The sequence below is a fragment of the Gallus gallus genome, chromosome 5 (assembly GCF_016699485.2).
Source record: "Gallus gallus isolate bGalGal1 chromosome 5, bGalGal1.mat.broiler.GRCg7b, whole genome shotgun sequence".
NCBI classification, from domain to species: Eukaryota; Metazoa; Chordata; class Aves; order Galliformes; family Phasianidae; genus Gallus; species Gallus gallus.
Window position 1 is genome coordinate 17694958 of NC_052536.1, and position 18801 is coordinate 17713758.

Genomic DNA, 18801 nt, shown 5'->3' on the forward strand with positions numbered 1-18801 from the left:
GAGCATATTACCCCAGGGTAATACACTCGCCTTGTCACATGCCATGTCCTGGGGAGAACATGACTGTATCCAAAGGCTGCAGTATGCTAGTTAATGAAACAGTCATTACAGAAAACAAAAGCAAGAGCAATAAAAGCCTAATGCAAACCAGAGAGCCTATCCATTCATCCATGTTACTAGTACATTGCTGCAGCCATACAAGAATTTGGACAAGCAAACAATACATATTCCAGATCCTCATTTCTCACTCTAGTGGGTCAGTTACTTGCAAGTGCAATTTAAAAGTAGAATTTCCTAATAAAAGGCACTCAACTCATACTAGAACATTTGACAGCACTTTCTACTTATTTTATAAGGCAGTAAGGGACCTGACCCTGGAAACTCATACTTAGCTCAGTCTACATTCACGCAAGTACTCTCTTTACTTTCAGTGGAACTCATGGGGTCGTAGGATTGATCCTGCATGTATTTACATCTGAAAAATACACAGAGTTACACCTGAAAAGTCACAGTAGTATAACTAATACAAGGCAGCCAGGTGCCATTCTGAGGACTTCACTGAGCTGTTGTAATTTTCAAAGATCATATTTCAGTTGGGAAAGAAGCCCCACAAACTATCATCCTACGTCTCCAAAGTGTCACAAATGTCTACACATTCAATGCCCTTTAAAAACATACAAAATAACAGAATTAGAATGTGTCTGTCATATGCTATAAGTAAATGAATTCACATAAATTTGAATATACACAGGAATCAATCTGTCCTGCCTTGACAGATAGCTTTTAATTGGGAGAACACAGCAAAACTGAAGGTTCCAGAGCAAAACTGAAAGCATATTTATAATGTAAAATAAAGGTGTAATTGTAAGGAAAAGAATGATGTACATAATTTTCACCAGAATTGTTTCATGATTAACCGTGATTCTGAGTATTTTAAAATAGCATCCTTAATATTTCTAATGAGTTGAAACAGTATCTGATAAGTAGCTCAACAACATCAGAACAACCATAGAAAAGAGAACAGCGTGCATGGAGAGGAAAGGCTTTAAATTTATTTCCATAATTTGAAAAGAGGCTGACACAAGGGAAGTAGTCTTTAAAGGATGTCAAATGCATAAAGTTCAATATCTGTGCTAGAAACTGACAGAAATTCTATATAATTTTCTGGACATTCCAAATCTGTCGTGCTTCATAGCTTTTCAGGGATTCAAAGCAGCAAAGTGTGTCACTGAAAGCACCTTACTGCCTCAAATGTCACAATGAAACCCATGGGCTAGTACTAACTTGAAGAATATTCACAGCTCTTATATCCAGAATTAACATCCACAGATATTCTGATCAATGTCTATGACGTAGATGTGCTGTTTGTGCACTACTATTGTACTTTCAGCATTCAGAATATGGCTCAGGATGTGATTTCAGTGAAGACAGGAATCTTTCCCAGGTACAAAATACAACCCAGTAGATTAGCTACTGCAACAATTTAATTACAGGAAAAAAATCAGACAAAATCAGAAGATGTATGGCAGATACAGGGTTTCTGCCTGAAGAAGTAGCCTTCTTCCCTCAGGTTCACCAAAGTTTGTCTCTGACTTCAGTAAAAATGGGGTCTGACCCTAAGACTTGAGTTTTCTACCCCTTAAAATTGCTTACACCAAGCGCAGGCTGCGGGGCCACGGCTCCATCAAACCAAATAGTGCCCACAGGTTCTGCCCGTGTGCTGTCAGCTGTGCATGGCAGCAGCAGCAGGAGGGCACAAGCTCAGGATGGGGACAGGACAGCAGGAAGCTGTGAGCACCTTTGTGCCAGCAGCCAGTGAAAGCATAGGGTTGTGCGCTACCTCCCACTGGAAAGCAGTGCACGTTGTATGTGTGCATGCTCACCAGGTATCACATTAAATTCACCCTTTTTCTTTTGCATATCTGAAAGGGATTTTACATTTAGGAGTCAGCTATTGATTCACTATTAATGTTCTATCCTAAAGGACAGAACTGCAAGCAAAATCAGCCTTTACTACAAAGAATAAACAGGAAAGGGGACAACTAATGACAGCAATTGATGTGTGTCTAACAAATCGTTTATAGAAAGAGTTAAAAATAAACATTTTCATGCCTGAAGTGATTAATATTCCTCCCAACTGTTTCTTTTCCCCGGCAATCTGCAAACTGTAAGTGGGCGGATATTTTTTTTAGCTCCTCTTATAGTCATTATTTATATTATTTGCACAATAAAAAAATCACTACAACACAAAATGATGGAATGCAAACATCCACTTTTTTAGCTCTGTTGGACACTGTCACTCCCTAATATCTCAATATGCTCACAACTGTAAGAATAACTATTCCAAAACTCGTTTGGGAAAAGCAGTTGATATAACATGACATGAAAATGCCTGAACTAATTTAAAGCCCCTGAAGTTTAAAATTATCATCCCTAAAAGCATGTCTGAAAGCATCATTTAATTCTTCCTTATCTCTCAGCATCCTTCTACTCCTGGCATTTCTTAGATCTGAAGGAGTAGCAGTCACTGACAAAAATTCACTCAGGAAATTCCTTACGCGCCTTCAAATGCATTTCTTAGGGAACAACACATTTCTATAACTACTTCAGAGAAAAAACGCAATTAATAAAGTCACATCCAGCCTTCATAATCAGTTGCCTAAATGGATTGTCTAGCATAAAATTATTTTGGAAACAAAACTCTATGAACTAATTAATTATAAAGTCACTAAGCCGATCATATTAAATGTACACAAGAAAACACCAGTCTGAAACATCAAAGTGTTCTGCTTGCATCGCTTACCTTCTTTCTTTGTGAAGGCATTTAACAAAGACTTCATTTTCCCTTTTACTTTAGCAGCAATCCCCTCATTATATAACCTTTGCTGGGAAGAAAGAGGAAAAAAAAATAGAAAAAAAATAATACAGCTACCCAATTTCTATGTGTTCAGGCTGCCTGCACCCTGACATAAGCAGCAGGTTTCTGGGCACTGTGTAATTGCCAGCATAGCCGGGCACACAGCGCCCGGCGCGCTGGTGACAAAGCCCACCCCACATCCTGTCTGTCAGCTGGGAGCCAACTGTGCATAGACTGGAGCCGCTCACACACACACACACACACACAGGAAAAAAAAAAAAAAAGAAGGAGGAAAAAAAACCACCACCCTGCTCTCTCTCCTAGCATCAGTCATGTGAGCGACTCCGCTGCCGCCTCGCAGTGATGCCCTGCTCCCGGGCCCAGGGCGAGAGGCAGGGAGGACGGAAGACATGCAGCACGGCTCTGCGGACACGCTGCAGGCTGTGTTGCCGGTGGCAGGGAGCCCTGGCAGAGCTGGGAGCTGCTTCATGAGCACTAGCGTGCTCAGCTCGCAAACTTGCCTGGCTGACCCGCAGGGCTTACAGACACCCTTTGGTTTTCGGTGTTTGCTTGCTTGCTGAACGCGGTGCTTGGAAGGAAAAGTGAGAAGCAAATCAAAGCAGCAAGCTGCCCGCACTGACTACAGTGAGACGTTACACAAAACTGCCACTACCCGGAGTAGCTGGAGCTGGCCTATATTCCAGCCTGACACAGATAGGTATCAGCGCCAGCAACTTTCCACTCCCCTTTGCTGCGGTGATTACACCAAAATAAAACAGAATCACTTTCTACACAGGGCAAAAATACTAAAATTTGACTGTGCCATTTCTGTCATTTTCACGAAGATGCCACAAAATAAATAAGCATGTTGTGTGTGCGGTTTGTAGTGTACTGTCCCATCTCTGGAGGTGCTCAAGGCCAGGTTGGATGGGGCCCTGGGCAGCCTGATCTGATAGGGGGCAGCCCTGCCCATGGCAGGGTGGTTGGAGCTCAATAATCTTTAAGGTCCTTTCCAACCCAAGCCATTCTGATATGACACAATAATTCTGACAAGCATTCTGCAGGGAACTATAGCAGCCTGTAATGTACAGGCACCTTGACAGGGAGGAAGCAGGGGTAATGTAAGCAGCCCCTCAGAACTCTAGCAGAACCTACAGTCAAACAGCTATGAAGAACAGGAAGTTTGCTGCTTTGTATACGAGTTACCCACAGTGAAAAACCATCCTCAAACTGCATAAACCACACAGTAGTTAATAAACATGTATTCCACCTCAGACACCTCTGCTGACTGCTAATACATCTATTTTGAAAATGTTGGTCTTTTTCTAACTGAGAAAACAGCTTCAAGAAAGACAGAGATAAATCACTTAAATGGATTCAACCTCCATATGCTTAGTGATATCATATTAAGCAAAACTGAAAAGAACTAGTAAGCATAAATGAATTCAATCATTTAAACTTCATTTAACATTCCAGTGTTTGCATAGCTCTTAATTTCTAATGAAAATATTTCCCTAAATTAATGTAATAGTACACTTTGATTCAATTTCTTTTTCACTGTGCTCATCATGTGGAAAGTTTACCAGAGATACTGGATACAAAATATGCATATAAATTTAAACATCTGTATTTGACAAAAATAATTTTTTCTTAACTTTAAGATGTAAAGCTTTCTAAAGAATAACTCTAACTCTGAACTCTGTTTCACCAACTTATAAGCACATATATTTGTTAGCTCTCCAGAAGAATCAGTATTGTTCCCAGAACAAGAACTACTTACAACAGGAGAGCTATGCCACTAATCTGAATTATGAACTTCTGTGTGTTACCCTTTCTAATAGAATCATAAAATCATCCAGGTTGGAAAAGACCTATAAGATCACCTACTCAAACCACCAACACATCCCCGTCACGTCTACATGAGCCATACTGCTCAGTACATCTACACAATTCTTGAACATCTCCAGAGCTGCTGACTCCGCCACCTCCCCGGGCAGTCCATTCCAGTGCCTCACCACTCTCTCAGAGAAGTTTTTCCTAATATCCGATCCGAACCTCCCCTGGCACAACTTCAAGCCATTACTACTTCTCCTATCACCAGTTACCTGGGAGAAGAGGCCAACTCCCACTTTACATAACTCCATTCAACCCCTCAATTCCATTTGGAGCCATGACTAACAAAGGAGCTACAATTATTAGCAACGTTCCACATTTCCATGGTACTTCCTAAACTTAGTCAGCAGTGCATGAGGGCTGGTGACGTCTGCAGAAAACCTCAAGGTGTTGTTGAGTTCCAGCAGCCAGAGGTGGACAGAAGGGGGCTTCATGGTGGCAGCTCCTGAAATGTTCAGGGGAAGCTGACATCTTGGATTTTGGTTATTGATGGGGCTGAGAGAACTCAGCACTGCTGCAATGCCCACAGAGTTTCCAAGGGCATGCACTGAAATCAGCTTTACACAGCATAGAGGAATGTTCTTTATTGACTATGTGGAACACAGATTGACCTCCCCCCCACACACACATTTTACCTGTTATGTGCCCAGGGAAAGACTAAAAACCCTGCCTCCATATGTTCAGCCCTGGGCACTTTGCTGACAAGGTATTGCCAGTATATAATCATGGGAGCTTCATCCTCAGATTACATCTTCCTCCATGTGGGTGTCAGTGCTTCAAGTTAATGGTATCCTAAGTACCTAATTGCAAGAGTTCGGCTAGGAAAGCGTTAACTCTATTGCGCTTGTTCCTGTCTTTTCATACACAGAAAAATAAGAACAGGCAGGCAACCATGGTCAATCAAAATCAATCCCAGGGGGTATTTTTATTAGATTCTCGCTGGAGCTCCAGCATTTCATCACCTAGAGGTTTCTAATCAGTGTTATAAAAACATAAAGAAATATTAAAGTCACTTGAAATTATTGAGTTTCATGGAAATTGTAGGAACTCTTTCCTATCTACACCATCAGATATATCATCAGATGAATGATCATTTTATTCCATTTAACTCACTCTCTTTCTCCCATTGAAGGAAATATGATTTCTTCCTCCATGGCAGAGCCTACTGCAATAAACATTATTGTACAACTGGAAAATACGACAATCAAGGAAGTCAGCGAACTATTTGCAGCTGCAGTTTCCGATGTTTTCTGATTGCCACTAATAGCTTATTAGAATTTGCTTGTTTTAACCGAAGTCCTAAAATCTGTATAGCATGGGGAAGGTAATGAAGAAAACATTCCAGCAACTTCCACATTTTCCAGAATGAATTTTGCAGCCTCATGATGGTAGCCTTGGTACCATTAGCTCAGCATAAAAGAACTAATAATTTGTCTGCGTCAGCACACAACAATAATGTAACCCAAAAGCCATAGCAGCTATAATCTAAAAATCATTAAGAGCATTACAAGTGCAAGAGAGGTAAGCCCTAACAGTCTCTTCTCCCCTCTACACCTTCTGTAGGTGCTCAGTAAGACATCTGCAGGCTCTGCATGGGGCTAAATCTGCAAAGAGGCCCTCAAGCAGAAATCAAAACACGGGCTCCAAGATTAATTTGGATTGTCTTTTGTGTGTTGGTAACATCAGGTTCCCAAATTTTTCTTTGCACCTCAGATTCCCTAGATTACACTGGAAATCAATGCAAAGTAGTGACTTACACATTTTTTTGAGGGTCTACATTTAGGAACTTCATGAACAGCTAAAAAAATGATACATTTGACCAAATCTATGCCCTTGCTTCATCCTCCCTCCAAGAGCAAGCGCTTCTCAGATAATAGCAGAACACTTACAATTATCATACTTTATTCTTTTTAGGTTTTGCCCATTTTTGAGTTCTTAACAGAAAGAATCCCCTCAACTCATATACCCATCTAGGCTTTTGTTAAAAATACAGTTCTTCACATGTATAAATAAATTTCTCTCCACTATAAAATAGGCTTTCCGTATGCTAAGCCACCAAGGGGAGAGTTAGATGAGAAAAGAGATTCAAATATAGACTGTAAAGTACAAAAAGATTCAAAACCAGACTGCAGAGTACAAAACAGAAAACAAAAAAAGCCAGTACTTCTAGTGTGCTTACTTATCCTACAAAGCCAGAGCAAAGCTTCAGAAGGAACCCTTCTTAGGGCAATACCTAAGCCTCTTTCATCACACCATGTTGTTTTATGAACATCTGAGTTCATTCAGGAGGCTGCAGATATAACAGCCCTGAGAGAAGAGCATCTGAGCCCACACAAACACTTGAAGAGCCCAGCTGCACCTAACCTTAGCCCCTCTGTCACCACTGGGAGGGACTTCTCCTCACACAGCCACTATCTGTATCCATCAGCACCATTTAGCAGACTTCAGGCAGGCAGTCCAAGTCTGAAGGGTAGAACAAGGGCAGGAAACAGTGTGTAGGAAAGGACAGCAGAGGGATAGATTGGGAACAGATGGCAAGAGTTATCAATTAGGAGGAGAAAGAAAAACAGAATATAGCAGTGAAAGTTACATAGCCATGTGCCAGACTTCCCTTCCATCACCTGGCATGTATCTTACATTGCTGTCCCCAAAGTTTGCTGTTTGACAAGGGCCAGCCTCACTTTACTCTCATGAGGAACATGGCACATTTGCAGAACTGTATTTAAAAAACAACAGCCAAAACAAGTAGTTGGAAATATTCTCATACAGGAAGCAAAATCCACAGCTGTGCACAAGTAGGTTTGCTTCTAATGGCAAAACTTGTGTGATAGAATGAACTGGGCACTATTGGGTCTCCAGTACTGCAGAAAATCCTTTATTCAATTCATGCTCTTAAAAGAATTTAAATAAGTCAGCATGTGAGGTGCACATGTTTGTGGGTGCATTTCAAAGGCAATGAGTATACAGTTGCCACACTTACATGAGCTTAATACCATGGGAAATGAAAAATCAACCCTTCTTTCTTACAATACCCACATGATTATAAATAAGGCTTCCATAAGATTCACTCGGATTACAGCAGTTATGCAGGAACAGCATTAAAGAGCTGCATCTTCTGCAGAAGGCAGGAATGCTGACTGCAAGGCTTACTTTCAGATGCTTACACAACATCAAGAATCTTCCATGTAAAAATTGCTAAGCATCACTTAAAACTTTGTACATGTCAGAGCAAGTGTCTGAAATCTCCTTGATAGGTTAGAAAATTATGGCTTCAGAAACTGTGATACAAAAGAACTTGAAAATCACAGGGTTTCACTTTTTTTTTTTCTAATTTTCTAATTACCAGGCTCAAGGCAACCACGGGGATAGAGGTGCACACATCAGAATTTACCTTAGAAGCAAAATAAAACCTCTGTCTCAAAGAATAGGAAGCTGCTCTGTCGCTTAAAGTTGTGTGGGAAATCTGGGTTGGGGCGCAGACAGACACAGAACAATGGAGGCTTAAAACATGGGAAAATGAAACCCTCTTATTTCACGGGCAAGGCTGGAAGTGGGGAGGAAACAATGGCCACTAACGAAGGACATGTCTTGTAAGTAGTACCTTAAAGAAGGAGAAAAGCAAAGGCAATGCAAGAAAGCTACAATAGCTGAAATAGAATTTTAAAATATGATTGAAATCCATCAGCAATGTCAAAGAAAGCAGCATACTTGAATAATGTATGGCTCCCTTTCATATTAACAGGTACTGTCCTATAAAGAAAAGGCACTTATCTAAATACAAACCTGTATTTTACAAAGTTCTGTTTCTGCAGGATATGACCCAGAGATGAAGCATGAAGAGACCAGCTCAGAGCTGCCAATGCTTTCTAAAGGTTTTATACTCACAGCCTTCTATTTCTATCACATGCTTGGGTTTGAAGGAACATCAAATCTTGTTCTGAATGCATTTGTGCATGCATATAAGAAACAGCGAATTTCCTTAGCCGTTTGGAAATACCTTTCCACTGTAATATGACCATGAGAAATTTTATATATTTTTTTTTTAATATTTATATTTATTATATATATATATATATAAAGTAAATAGTTGTTGTAAATGTTTTCAAAAAAATGGATGATTTAAAGTTAAATCAGGAAACTACTTGTTTTTACTGACTGGATTACTTTTTAACAGCATTTCTTTAAATATGGACTGTCCTGATTTCAAAATCTGTTTTCAATACCAATTTGAACTCACCCAGAATCGTTCACTCTTACACAGCAGTGGATTATCAGTTACCAGCTACTTAAGTGTGCCATCAAAATGAGATCAATAACCTTGATGGCATCTGGACAGAAAGACTTGTTTAAAAAGCGTAAGAATATGTGGTGGCTGAACAAAACAAGCTGAGGAAAGGATGGTGCAATTTTCTCTGCTAATACACCAGGAAATCTAGTTGTGATGCAGCACCACTCAGACACATTGAATAACACCAGAAACTAAGTTCATTCTTTGCATTATGAATACACTGAGTTGGAAAATTATAATTTAACATCAGGGGTTGTGCATTTCCCAATCCATATAGTTCAAGCAGCAAAAAAAAAATTTCAGTGTCATTCAGACAGAGGAGAATTTCATAGCTGGTAGCTCCTGAAAAGAAAGATGCCTGATGCTTCTTTTCACAGCTGATGCAAAGAGGCCTTGGATGCAGTACACAAATTTGTGGGCTGCTGTCTCATGTTACAGAGGAGAAAAAGAGACAAGTGAAACTGCACAATACACTTAGAAAAACAAATGAACCAATACAGGATTGCATGCTGCTTTTGTGTTCTGGTGCTGTAGAGAAAACAGTCTAATTTTGCCTTTGTGGAACTTTCCTCCTACCAAAAGCTCTCAACAAATTCCTTAAACCATTATGTTGTTCCAGGATTTATTCAGTGATTTGATTTCACTGCTTTAATCTAAGTGTGAACCTCTTTAGTAAATAGTGGGACAAAGCATCTGTGCTTCCAAAAGTGTTGGTGGATCTTGTCAGTTTTATTTAGAATAACATCATTTCCATAACTGAAAAGTCTATTGCAACCAATGAGGAAAAAAAATTCTCCATCTGAAAAAAACTGCAAAAATACTTAACCAGCCAAAGTGGTCAAACAGTGTACCCCACAGTCGTGTGCATTACCCTAACACAATTTTTACATACAAAGGTATTTGCTGGAGCAGAGTAGGCTGGATAAATCTATTTGTACTATTGTTTTTGTCAGTCAGTTGGGTCTGATTCTCTAGGCTTCGTAGCTTTTGGTACTATTCCTCCAGAATATCAGACATGAAACACATCCACCCTGTTCTACGAAAATACTGTAAAATGTTGTCAGAAGTCTAGATGATAACACAAGGTACATGGGGATGCAGAAGTTGGTATGTATTGAAGACCAACTTGATAGCCCATCTCCAGTTCAAGTGTTTCTTAGCCATACAGTTTCTCCCAGGTTACTGAAGGGCAAATGACAGAAGAAATTTATACCCTGCATTTATTTATTTAACACTACTTAGTCCAAGTGAACATAGAATCTGGTCCAACTTTCCTGCAATGAACAGGGACACCTGCACTAGATCAGGTGGTCAGAGTCCCATCTAGCCTGACCTTAGGTGTCTCCAGGAATGGGACATTCATCACCCCTCTGGGAAACCTGTGCCAGTGCTTCACCACCCTTATTGTAAAAACCTTCCTCGTATCTAGCCAAAATCTCCCTCTTTTAGTTTGAAACCATTTTCCCTTATCCTATCACAACAGACACTGCTAAGAGTCTGCCCCTTTCAAAGAATCTGCAAGAACTACTCATTTACTCTTTTGTCATCAGCTCAGTTTCAAAGTAGACCAAGCACTACAAGCACTGAGGAACTGGTTTTTTTTAAGCTTGTGAGAGGATACACATTTTTGTTACTGGCGTACAGTCTCCCACTGCAAACTTTGTCTTCTCGATGCCACAGACAGTACTTAAGACATGCAACCATTCACCCCTCAAAATATATGTTCTAAATAGAAGAAAAGAAGCTGTATATAAAGTTAAGCCATCAAGCAGGATCTTTGAAAAATAAAGCCCAATAATTTAAGCTGATAATTGTCTCACTATCCTTAGTTCCATTTAGACATTTCATCTTAAGAAGAAACTAAAACATAGCTGACTTATTCATTAAGAAAACAGCATTTAAAATTATATTAGTAGCCTACATTTCTCTGTTTCAAAAATAACTGTTAATGAATCATGCCGGTCTAAATAAGAAAGGATAAAAAAAGAATGTATCTGCTATAGCAGGGGGTTGTCTTTGTACAAATATGTAGGTGTTTGTAGCATTTGTAACATTCTCAGTGGTTAATCCCATTGAGAAAGGAAGGCTTGCTCACTGGAGCACTTTTGAGGTAGATTAGTAATTGAAGTAATATTACCAATAATACTACGCCTACTTCTCATTCAAGACAATACCACCTGTACTTTAAAATGTTTGAAAATGTTGAGGTAAGTTTTTTTTGTTTGTTTGCTATTACATCCTGTTTCTTCATTTGGATGCAGGTTAAGTTTTACCAATAGCGCCAATAGCTGAGTTTAGGAGACTTTCTGTAACAAGAATATGAAAAAGTACTCATTTATACAGGTAAGACTAATTAAAAGAACAAGTAAGGTGCAAGCTTAAAGCCCATTAGCAAAAACTAATCTTGTATGCATACTGTTTCAGAAATATTGCTACTTCTTACATTTCTGGCAGCAGTAGTAGATGTAGCCTCATGATATTCATTAATTCAGTGGAAAATGTGTGGCTGACATCCAAGACATTACTATGAAAATAGAAGTGTTCTGGATATTATTTGGCAGTCACACCCCCGGACATCATGAGTACTACAATAAAATATGAATTCAATGTTCAAGTTCTAAAATAACTCTGCTTTCTTCCGGACAAGAAGTGGTATAAATAAAGCTAGTAGGAAAAGGCAATGCACATCCTTAAAAAAAGAATGGGAAAATAATTGTACAAATGAGCAAATTGTGTATGTTACCCTCTACTAAGCCATAGCAGCATTTCAGGTAGATTTTTGATGTTTCAGAATAATTTCAGACTGTGTGGTTAGCAAAGAAATAATTTCTGATGCTAGTATTACCTGTGTATATGTGAAACTACTATATGTATCCACAAACACTTTCATTTCAGGAAGCATCATTTGCCAGTAAACACCCACAATCCAGCCTGTCCTCCTCTAGAGAAGCATCATCTAAACCAAGTTAATGATGATTGTACTCGTATACTTTGGGGCATAATTTCAGGTATGAAAACCATGAATAATAAGCATGTCTTCATAAGCAAAATACAAACAAAAACAACAAAAACATGAATCAAAAATAAAGAATAAGAACAGACATGGTAACATAGAACATGTATTACATTAGAAAGCTTCAGCTGAAAAAATGAATTCAAATGAGTTGCAATTCCTCTTTGTTTACTAATATTTATAACAGAAACCTAAAATGAAAGAAAAACTCAGCACTCAGCTTGCTCAGTAGACACTGAACGCAGTTCCACCAGAAACTTGTGGTGCATCAATTCTGCAAGCAGCTCCCTAGATGATTTCTCTGCTTCTGAGCAACCTAGAGAGGACCACAGCCCATAGGAAGCCTCCATCACAACAGACAAGGGAAATACATCCAAAAAGCATTCACATACATTCCATGTTTCCAGCTGTGGTCAGAAAAGGAATCCAGAAACCTAAGACCACTTCCTCAGATGAACAAGGATTCGCAGTGGAAGGGGAGGAGAACAAACAAAGAATAAATAGAAATCTTGGAATTTGGAGAAAGTTTTATATAATCACTGCAAAAGTAAAATTTCCATTAAGTCTTTCTACTATTCTACAATTTGGCAAGAAGTTTAGAAATGATACAATCTAAGTTCCCCTTGGTAGGACCATGCTTTCCTTTATATTGGGAAGCTGCAAGCAACATCAAAAGAATTATTAACAGTAAAGATAAAGGAAAAATAAATTGAATGCATAGACACCTTTAAGGTCAAGAAAAAAAAGTATGAATGGCAATGGAAGGACTGGAAGATAGGAAGAAAATACAGAGAAAATCCAGTGATTCCTCACAAATCTGACAGACATAATTTGAAAGAGATGTTCAGTGGAGAAGATGAAAATGGATTACAGCTTTAAGATACTTAGGAACAACAGTTCAACAACTCTTGAAAGGGTATTCTGTATAACATAAAACCAAGTAAGTAACATAGATTTGGAGACTGTACATTACATGGAGGTATAAGGCAATTCTAAGCAACTCCTTATCTGAAATATCAGTTTCTGAATACCAAACCAAAGTTATCAAACCACATAGCAAGGAAGAGAAATACAGTAAATAATTAGGATGCAGGAGTGACTAATTAGTGATTTGAATTTATGTAGGAAAGGCTACAAAAGGTAAATGTTCTGAGCAAGATCTTAAACCATTCACAGTCACTGAGTTTTGATGCTGGCTTAACTTAGAAGGAAATTATGTTTTACTCTACAGCTTGTTAGTTAATGAGTAAACAGAAAATAATACCACTGAAATAACTGCTTAAATTCTAGTTCCAATAAGAGTGATGTATCTTCTGCCACAAACTGTAGTGGAACTAAAATATCAGTCAAGAAATTAAAGGAATGTTTGATTGATATGAAATTGAGGGCCACTCCAGAGCTACAGAAACAGTAAAATAACTAGAAGAATAGAACAGTAGAAAAGCACAAGAAGTATTCAGAAGTAGCGGGAAAAAAAAGAAGGCATAGATAACCCTACTTCTTCTCTCCCTCTCCCATTCCAAAGAACAATCCCAGTTTGTGGATTTCTTTAAGCACACAAGTGGAAGGAGCAAACAGGATGCAGCCCTGGTACCTTCCAGCCAGATAAGCTGCAAGATAGCTCACCACAGCCCATCATGCTCACAAGTCACATTTTGATCGGAAAGCTTTAAGGAGCAGAACAGTTTATCCCTACCTCTAGCGTTGTCATATGTTCTAGCAAAATACATAGAGAAAAACATTTTGCTTCTTTGATCCATCAAGTGGAACAATCTACAGACTAAAAGTAAAAAGCTTCACAACCACGGACAGAAATCTCTGTGAAGTGTACTCTCCAGAGCAAAGCAGCAGCAGAACAACTCAATGAGTCTTCGATTCATTATTCAAATGTCATCAATATTTCAGTAGGTAAGGTTCAAAATATTAACTAGTAATTTATTTTTAACTAATGCTGCACTCCATTATCTAAAACAATAGGCAGACTCTTACACAGTTATTTTTTCAGCATACATGATCAAGAATACACATCATAAGTTTGTTTGGATTTTTTCAAACACAGTAAATGAGATATCCTGGTCATTAATTGACAAATTATCTGAAAATATCTGTTGCTAGTGATAAATAATATCATAAACAAAACAGATTATTTCTTCTCGTCTGTCTTAGTGTGGATCTTATTTTAAAGAGTCTTACTAATTAAGCCTTACCAACAGATTTTAACTTTTAACTGTGTTTCTTATAAGTCTGAACTGTCGGGGCTATTGTTGCTATGGATCCTACTGCCATGAAAAAACTTCGGCTGTGAAGGCAACTGAACTTTCTTATCTATTCCGTCACTCTCCTTTACAGAAAAAAGGGGTAAAATTGAGCTGTCTCCTGACTGAAGTTCTGTGGCTAGTGATAATTTTTTATTATTTTACAACATTATTACCTCACATCTACTAATATTCAGCATTTTCAGAACCTGCCTACTATCAGTGATGCTTAGAATCGGTGACAAAAGAGAAGAAAAACTCCCAACAAGCAACGGTTCTTCACTATAGGGAACACTGTAAAGAAAAAACATGCATAAAAATAGAGGAGAGAAAAGAAGGCGGAAAAAAAAGGAGAGAGAGAGAGATGGATTAGCAGTAATGAATTGATCCCACAAGCACTTAACACAAAAAGGTAACATCAGAATGGGCACTTCAGAAAACCGGCTGGCGGAAAACAGCATCACAGCACCAGAAATGAATGAACTTCATTAAGGAGACTGTGAAAGATGGCTGAAGTTATTAAACAGGAATATAAGGATAAATAAGAGATACAATTCAGGGAACAGTTTCAAACTCTATGAAAAAAAATGTGAAAAAGAAGATGGGAATATTGAAGAAAGCAGAAATGTAGTACTTATAGTAATAGTCACAGATGAGTATTTCTGAGTAAACTGGAGTACAAATGCACAGGTTGTGGTCTCTCACAACTGCAAAGTACTTTGACTTCATTAACTTCTCAAAAAACAGTGCATTAAGAAAAAAGAAATTAAATAGCAAACTAAGACAAATCTAGCTTGCTACTAGGAGGGTGGCTCCGAAAATAACGCCTCCTATGTTATTATGTTGGCCCACAACATCAGAGGAAGATGTTGGTGATATAGCAGTATAAGATGAACCTTTCCATCAATGCTGCCTTACATTTTGTCACCCTGTGACAGATAACAGCAGAGGAACAGTCTGACAAAATGGTGTCTGATATGGAAGTGAGAATGAAGCAGAGGTGCATTACCGAATTCCTCCGTAAGGAAAAAATGGCACCCACTGACATTCACTGAACGTTTATGGAGAACAACCAGTGGATGTGAGCACAGTGACACAGGTCATGTGTTTCAGCAGTGGTAACAACTATGTGAAAGACAAGCCACCTTCTGGATGGCCACATACAGCTGTCACACCACAAAATGAGGAACATCTTAATCAACCCATCTGCAGCAACTGGTAGATTATGAGCAGGAAACTGTATCCAGAGCTGAATATCAGCTTCAGTACATTGGAAATGATGATGGTAACGCCGGAATGTTGCAAAGTTTGCACCAGGGTCCCCCAAATGCTCAGACAGACATAGAAAGAACACTGTATGCAAGTTTGTCAGGACCTACTGAACCAATACAAGGCTGAAGGTGACAGTTTGCATCATTACTGGTGATGAGACATGGCACAACCACTACAAACCAGAGTTAGAACAGCAGTCCACGAAGAGGTCATGTGTGAATTCCCCATCAAATAAAAAGTTCAACAGACAGCCTTCAGTGAGTAAAATGAGGTGCAGTGTCTTTTTTAATAGGAAAGGGGCAATCCTTCTGGATTTCATGGAAACCTGACAGATTATGAAGTCTGACTGCTACATCACAACACTGTCTAAGCTGAAGGCTTGACTTCTCAGAGCAGCACAACCTTGCTCCTGCAACACAATCACACCAAGCCCCATACCAGTCTGAAAACCACGAAGAACATTTCCTTTCTTAGCTGGACTTTCCTACCATACATGCACCATATAGTCCAGATTTGGTATCTTCTGACTTTTATCTGTTTGAACTGATGAGGGATAGACTGCATGAGTAGTATTTTTCTAGCAACAACACCATCACAGCAGCTCTAAAACTGTGGGTCCCTTCCACTGATGCAGACTTTTATGAATGTGCCATGCAGGCTCTTGTTCATCACTGCTGAAAATACATAGACAATGCATCTAGACAGTGCTCTAGATAGTGGAAAGTGATCACAAATGCACTGATGCTAATTGACAGTGGATTTACCGCAAAGCGTATTTTCTACATCATTTCACTGAATTCTGAAAGATATGCCTCAATGGGAAACAAGCATACAACCAGTTAAAAAAAACACCATAAAATATACCTTTCTACACTATCAGGCATCTAGTATCTATAACGATTCAGCATTTTCCAGACCCTATTCATGTAGTTTTCAACTGTAGTTAATAAAATTATGTTTACCAGCAGCAATGTAGGAACACTTGGAGTGGTAGCACAGTGCATCCATATGGGGAAGGATCAGTGCTGTTAAGAGTTGTTAAGAGTTGCTGTCTCAGAAAATCTCAAGGGGAAGGAGCAAGAGAAAAGACAGACCTGCAGCTCTTCCACGTGCAGACTGGAGGGAGATAGTTCATTAGAAGGTTTACAATGGGTCACAAAGCATTTCACACAGCCAAACAACTCCCAGACAACACAGTAGTTCATGAGTCAATAACTGTGTTTAGTTGGCTACTGGGTGATGCTAAGGGCACTTTCAGAATTGGACACGGTTACATTTCAAACATCGGTATGAAAAAAGGTGATTAAATTTATAACAAATCTTTGACTTATTGCTTAGATTTATAATTATATCACTACACAATCATTACTTGTATAATCTGATACCTTAAAGAAATCACAGTCAGCATTCATAAGGACTGCAATTTTCCTCACAGGTGTTTAAAAGCTTTCTTGACTTAACAAATATGTTTCATTTGCACAGTATTCTGGAGGACTGGAAAGAAAAAACAATTAAATTGTACCCTACAGAAAAATACCTGCTTCTTTATTTTTCTGGAAAGTATTTAGATCTACACTAAGGAAATTTATTTCAAAAACATATCCCAAGAAATTCTACACTTTTATGCAGCTTGAATATTCTAATTCTGTCCAGTAGTATGTGGCCATGAAAAGCCTCCATTAGATAATTTTTCGGTCCTATTGCAACCACTGTGTTTTCTCAGGGAAATAAGATATTTTTGTATCCTTAGGCAGTACCTTTCTCTGGATAGTTTCCTAACTGAAGCTTAATGCTAACATCTCAATTTACACTCAGCTTCACACATTTATAGTTATATATGTGGAAATCAAACCACTAGCACTTTGATGTCGATATATATATGTGTGTGTGTGTGTACACAAAACGATCTGTTAATAAAATATCGTTTATTTAAAGTGACAGACTCAAGCTATCATACACATTTGCATTATCAAACAATTCCTCAAAATAGAACAATGGAAGACAGGTAATGTTTTAACTATCTGAACTCATAATGATAATTTAGTTCTGAAGTTGCAAAGTAATAAGAAAGCCAAATTAAAAAAAGAGGACATTGTTTGCTTCTTCATACACTTAAGCATCATGATAAGAGGGCTGGGAAGTACAGTCCTTAAAACCATGAAAAGATCATACCTGGAATATTTTATATATTTTTGAACATCTCATTCCCAAAAAACTGCCTCAAAAGGAATTTCATTTCACTTTAAAAACTACTGCTATAAAAGAATGAGACAGATTTCTAAAGTTTGCTGACACTAAGGATTCCCATACTTCAGTCTGCAAGTCACAATGCAGCATTCATAAAATGGTTAACATAAACATCAGGGACTATAGGCAGCACAAGAGGCTCTCCCTGTCGCTGTCACAGCTGACAATTCCATGGTTATCCAGAAACTTCGGAGCTGCTGGTCAGAGCCACTAGTTCTCAAATGAGAGTTTGCAGTACTTAACCAGAGGTCTCTGTGGAGCTGCCTTCTTCTTAAAAGGGTTTCTTAATTATTAAATCACACTAAAGTGACTATACCTATTTTAAATAATTTACTCATGCTGTTTTACTGTGTAAGTCAGTGCTGAAGTTCCCTACAGATATCACACAAAAGCAAATGCAATGAGAGAGAAGTAAGCAAAGTAAAAAAAACATATGCCAGCAAAACAATGGCAAAAAAGGCATACAGGCAGATCTTGAACCACAATGACTCACTGTTATCATGAGAGGGCTTGGGTGCTGACCTGAACTCTGCCTCTATTGGAGCATAAAAGGACAATCAAGAAAGAAGGATTATGATTTTTTTTTTCCCCTTTTTCTTTAACTTGGCAATCCCAATGATGTCTTCTCATTGCATCACTATATTACTGATTTAAATTTTGACAATGATGGGCATTAGAATTGTGAAAAAAAGTCTCCCAGGAGAATCTGGAAATACTTGAAACACAAAAAAGCTACACAGGCTGAAAACACCCCCACAAAATGCTGCAGGAGGAGAGTAACATTAATCTAACTGCTCTGCTAAACCAGATCTTCAGCACATCTGATTTCTCCAGTTAAATTTTGAAAACTTAAACATCTAGAAATCATAACAGGTAAAGAATTGAACCTTCATAACTGTTCATCAGAACTGCTGATTTCAGCAAAGAATTTTTTTCCAACTCGACTTAATCTAGCATTTGAAACCAAACATAGGAA

The 18801-nt window shown here is 38.5% G+C and overlaps 1 protein-coding gene across 18 annotated transcripts in view; it reads right to left on the reverse strand.

Annotated features, from left to right (window-relative positions):
- SHANK2 (SH3 and multiple ankyrin repeat domains 2) overlaps positions 1–18801 on the reverse strand; it is a 343211-nt gene that overhangs the window by 215069 nt on the left and 109341 nt on the right. For 2 of the 18 annotated variants that reach the window (XM_040701789.2, XM_015286889.4), the window contains exon 1: positions 2804–3064. The exons of the other annotated variants lie outside the window; for them this stretch is intronic. In XM_040701789.2, the coding sequence (XP_040557723.1) occupies positions 2804–2840 (37 nt within the window). In that variant the 5' untranslated portion in view covers positions 2841–3064. Of the gene's footprint in view, positions 1–2803; positions 3065–18801 lie in introns of those variants that run through there. 18 annotated transcript variants of the gene reach the window in all.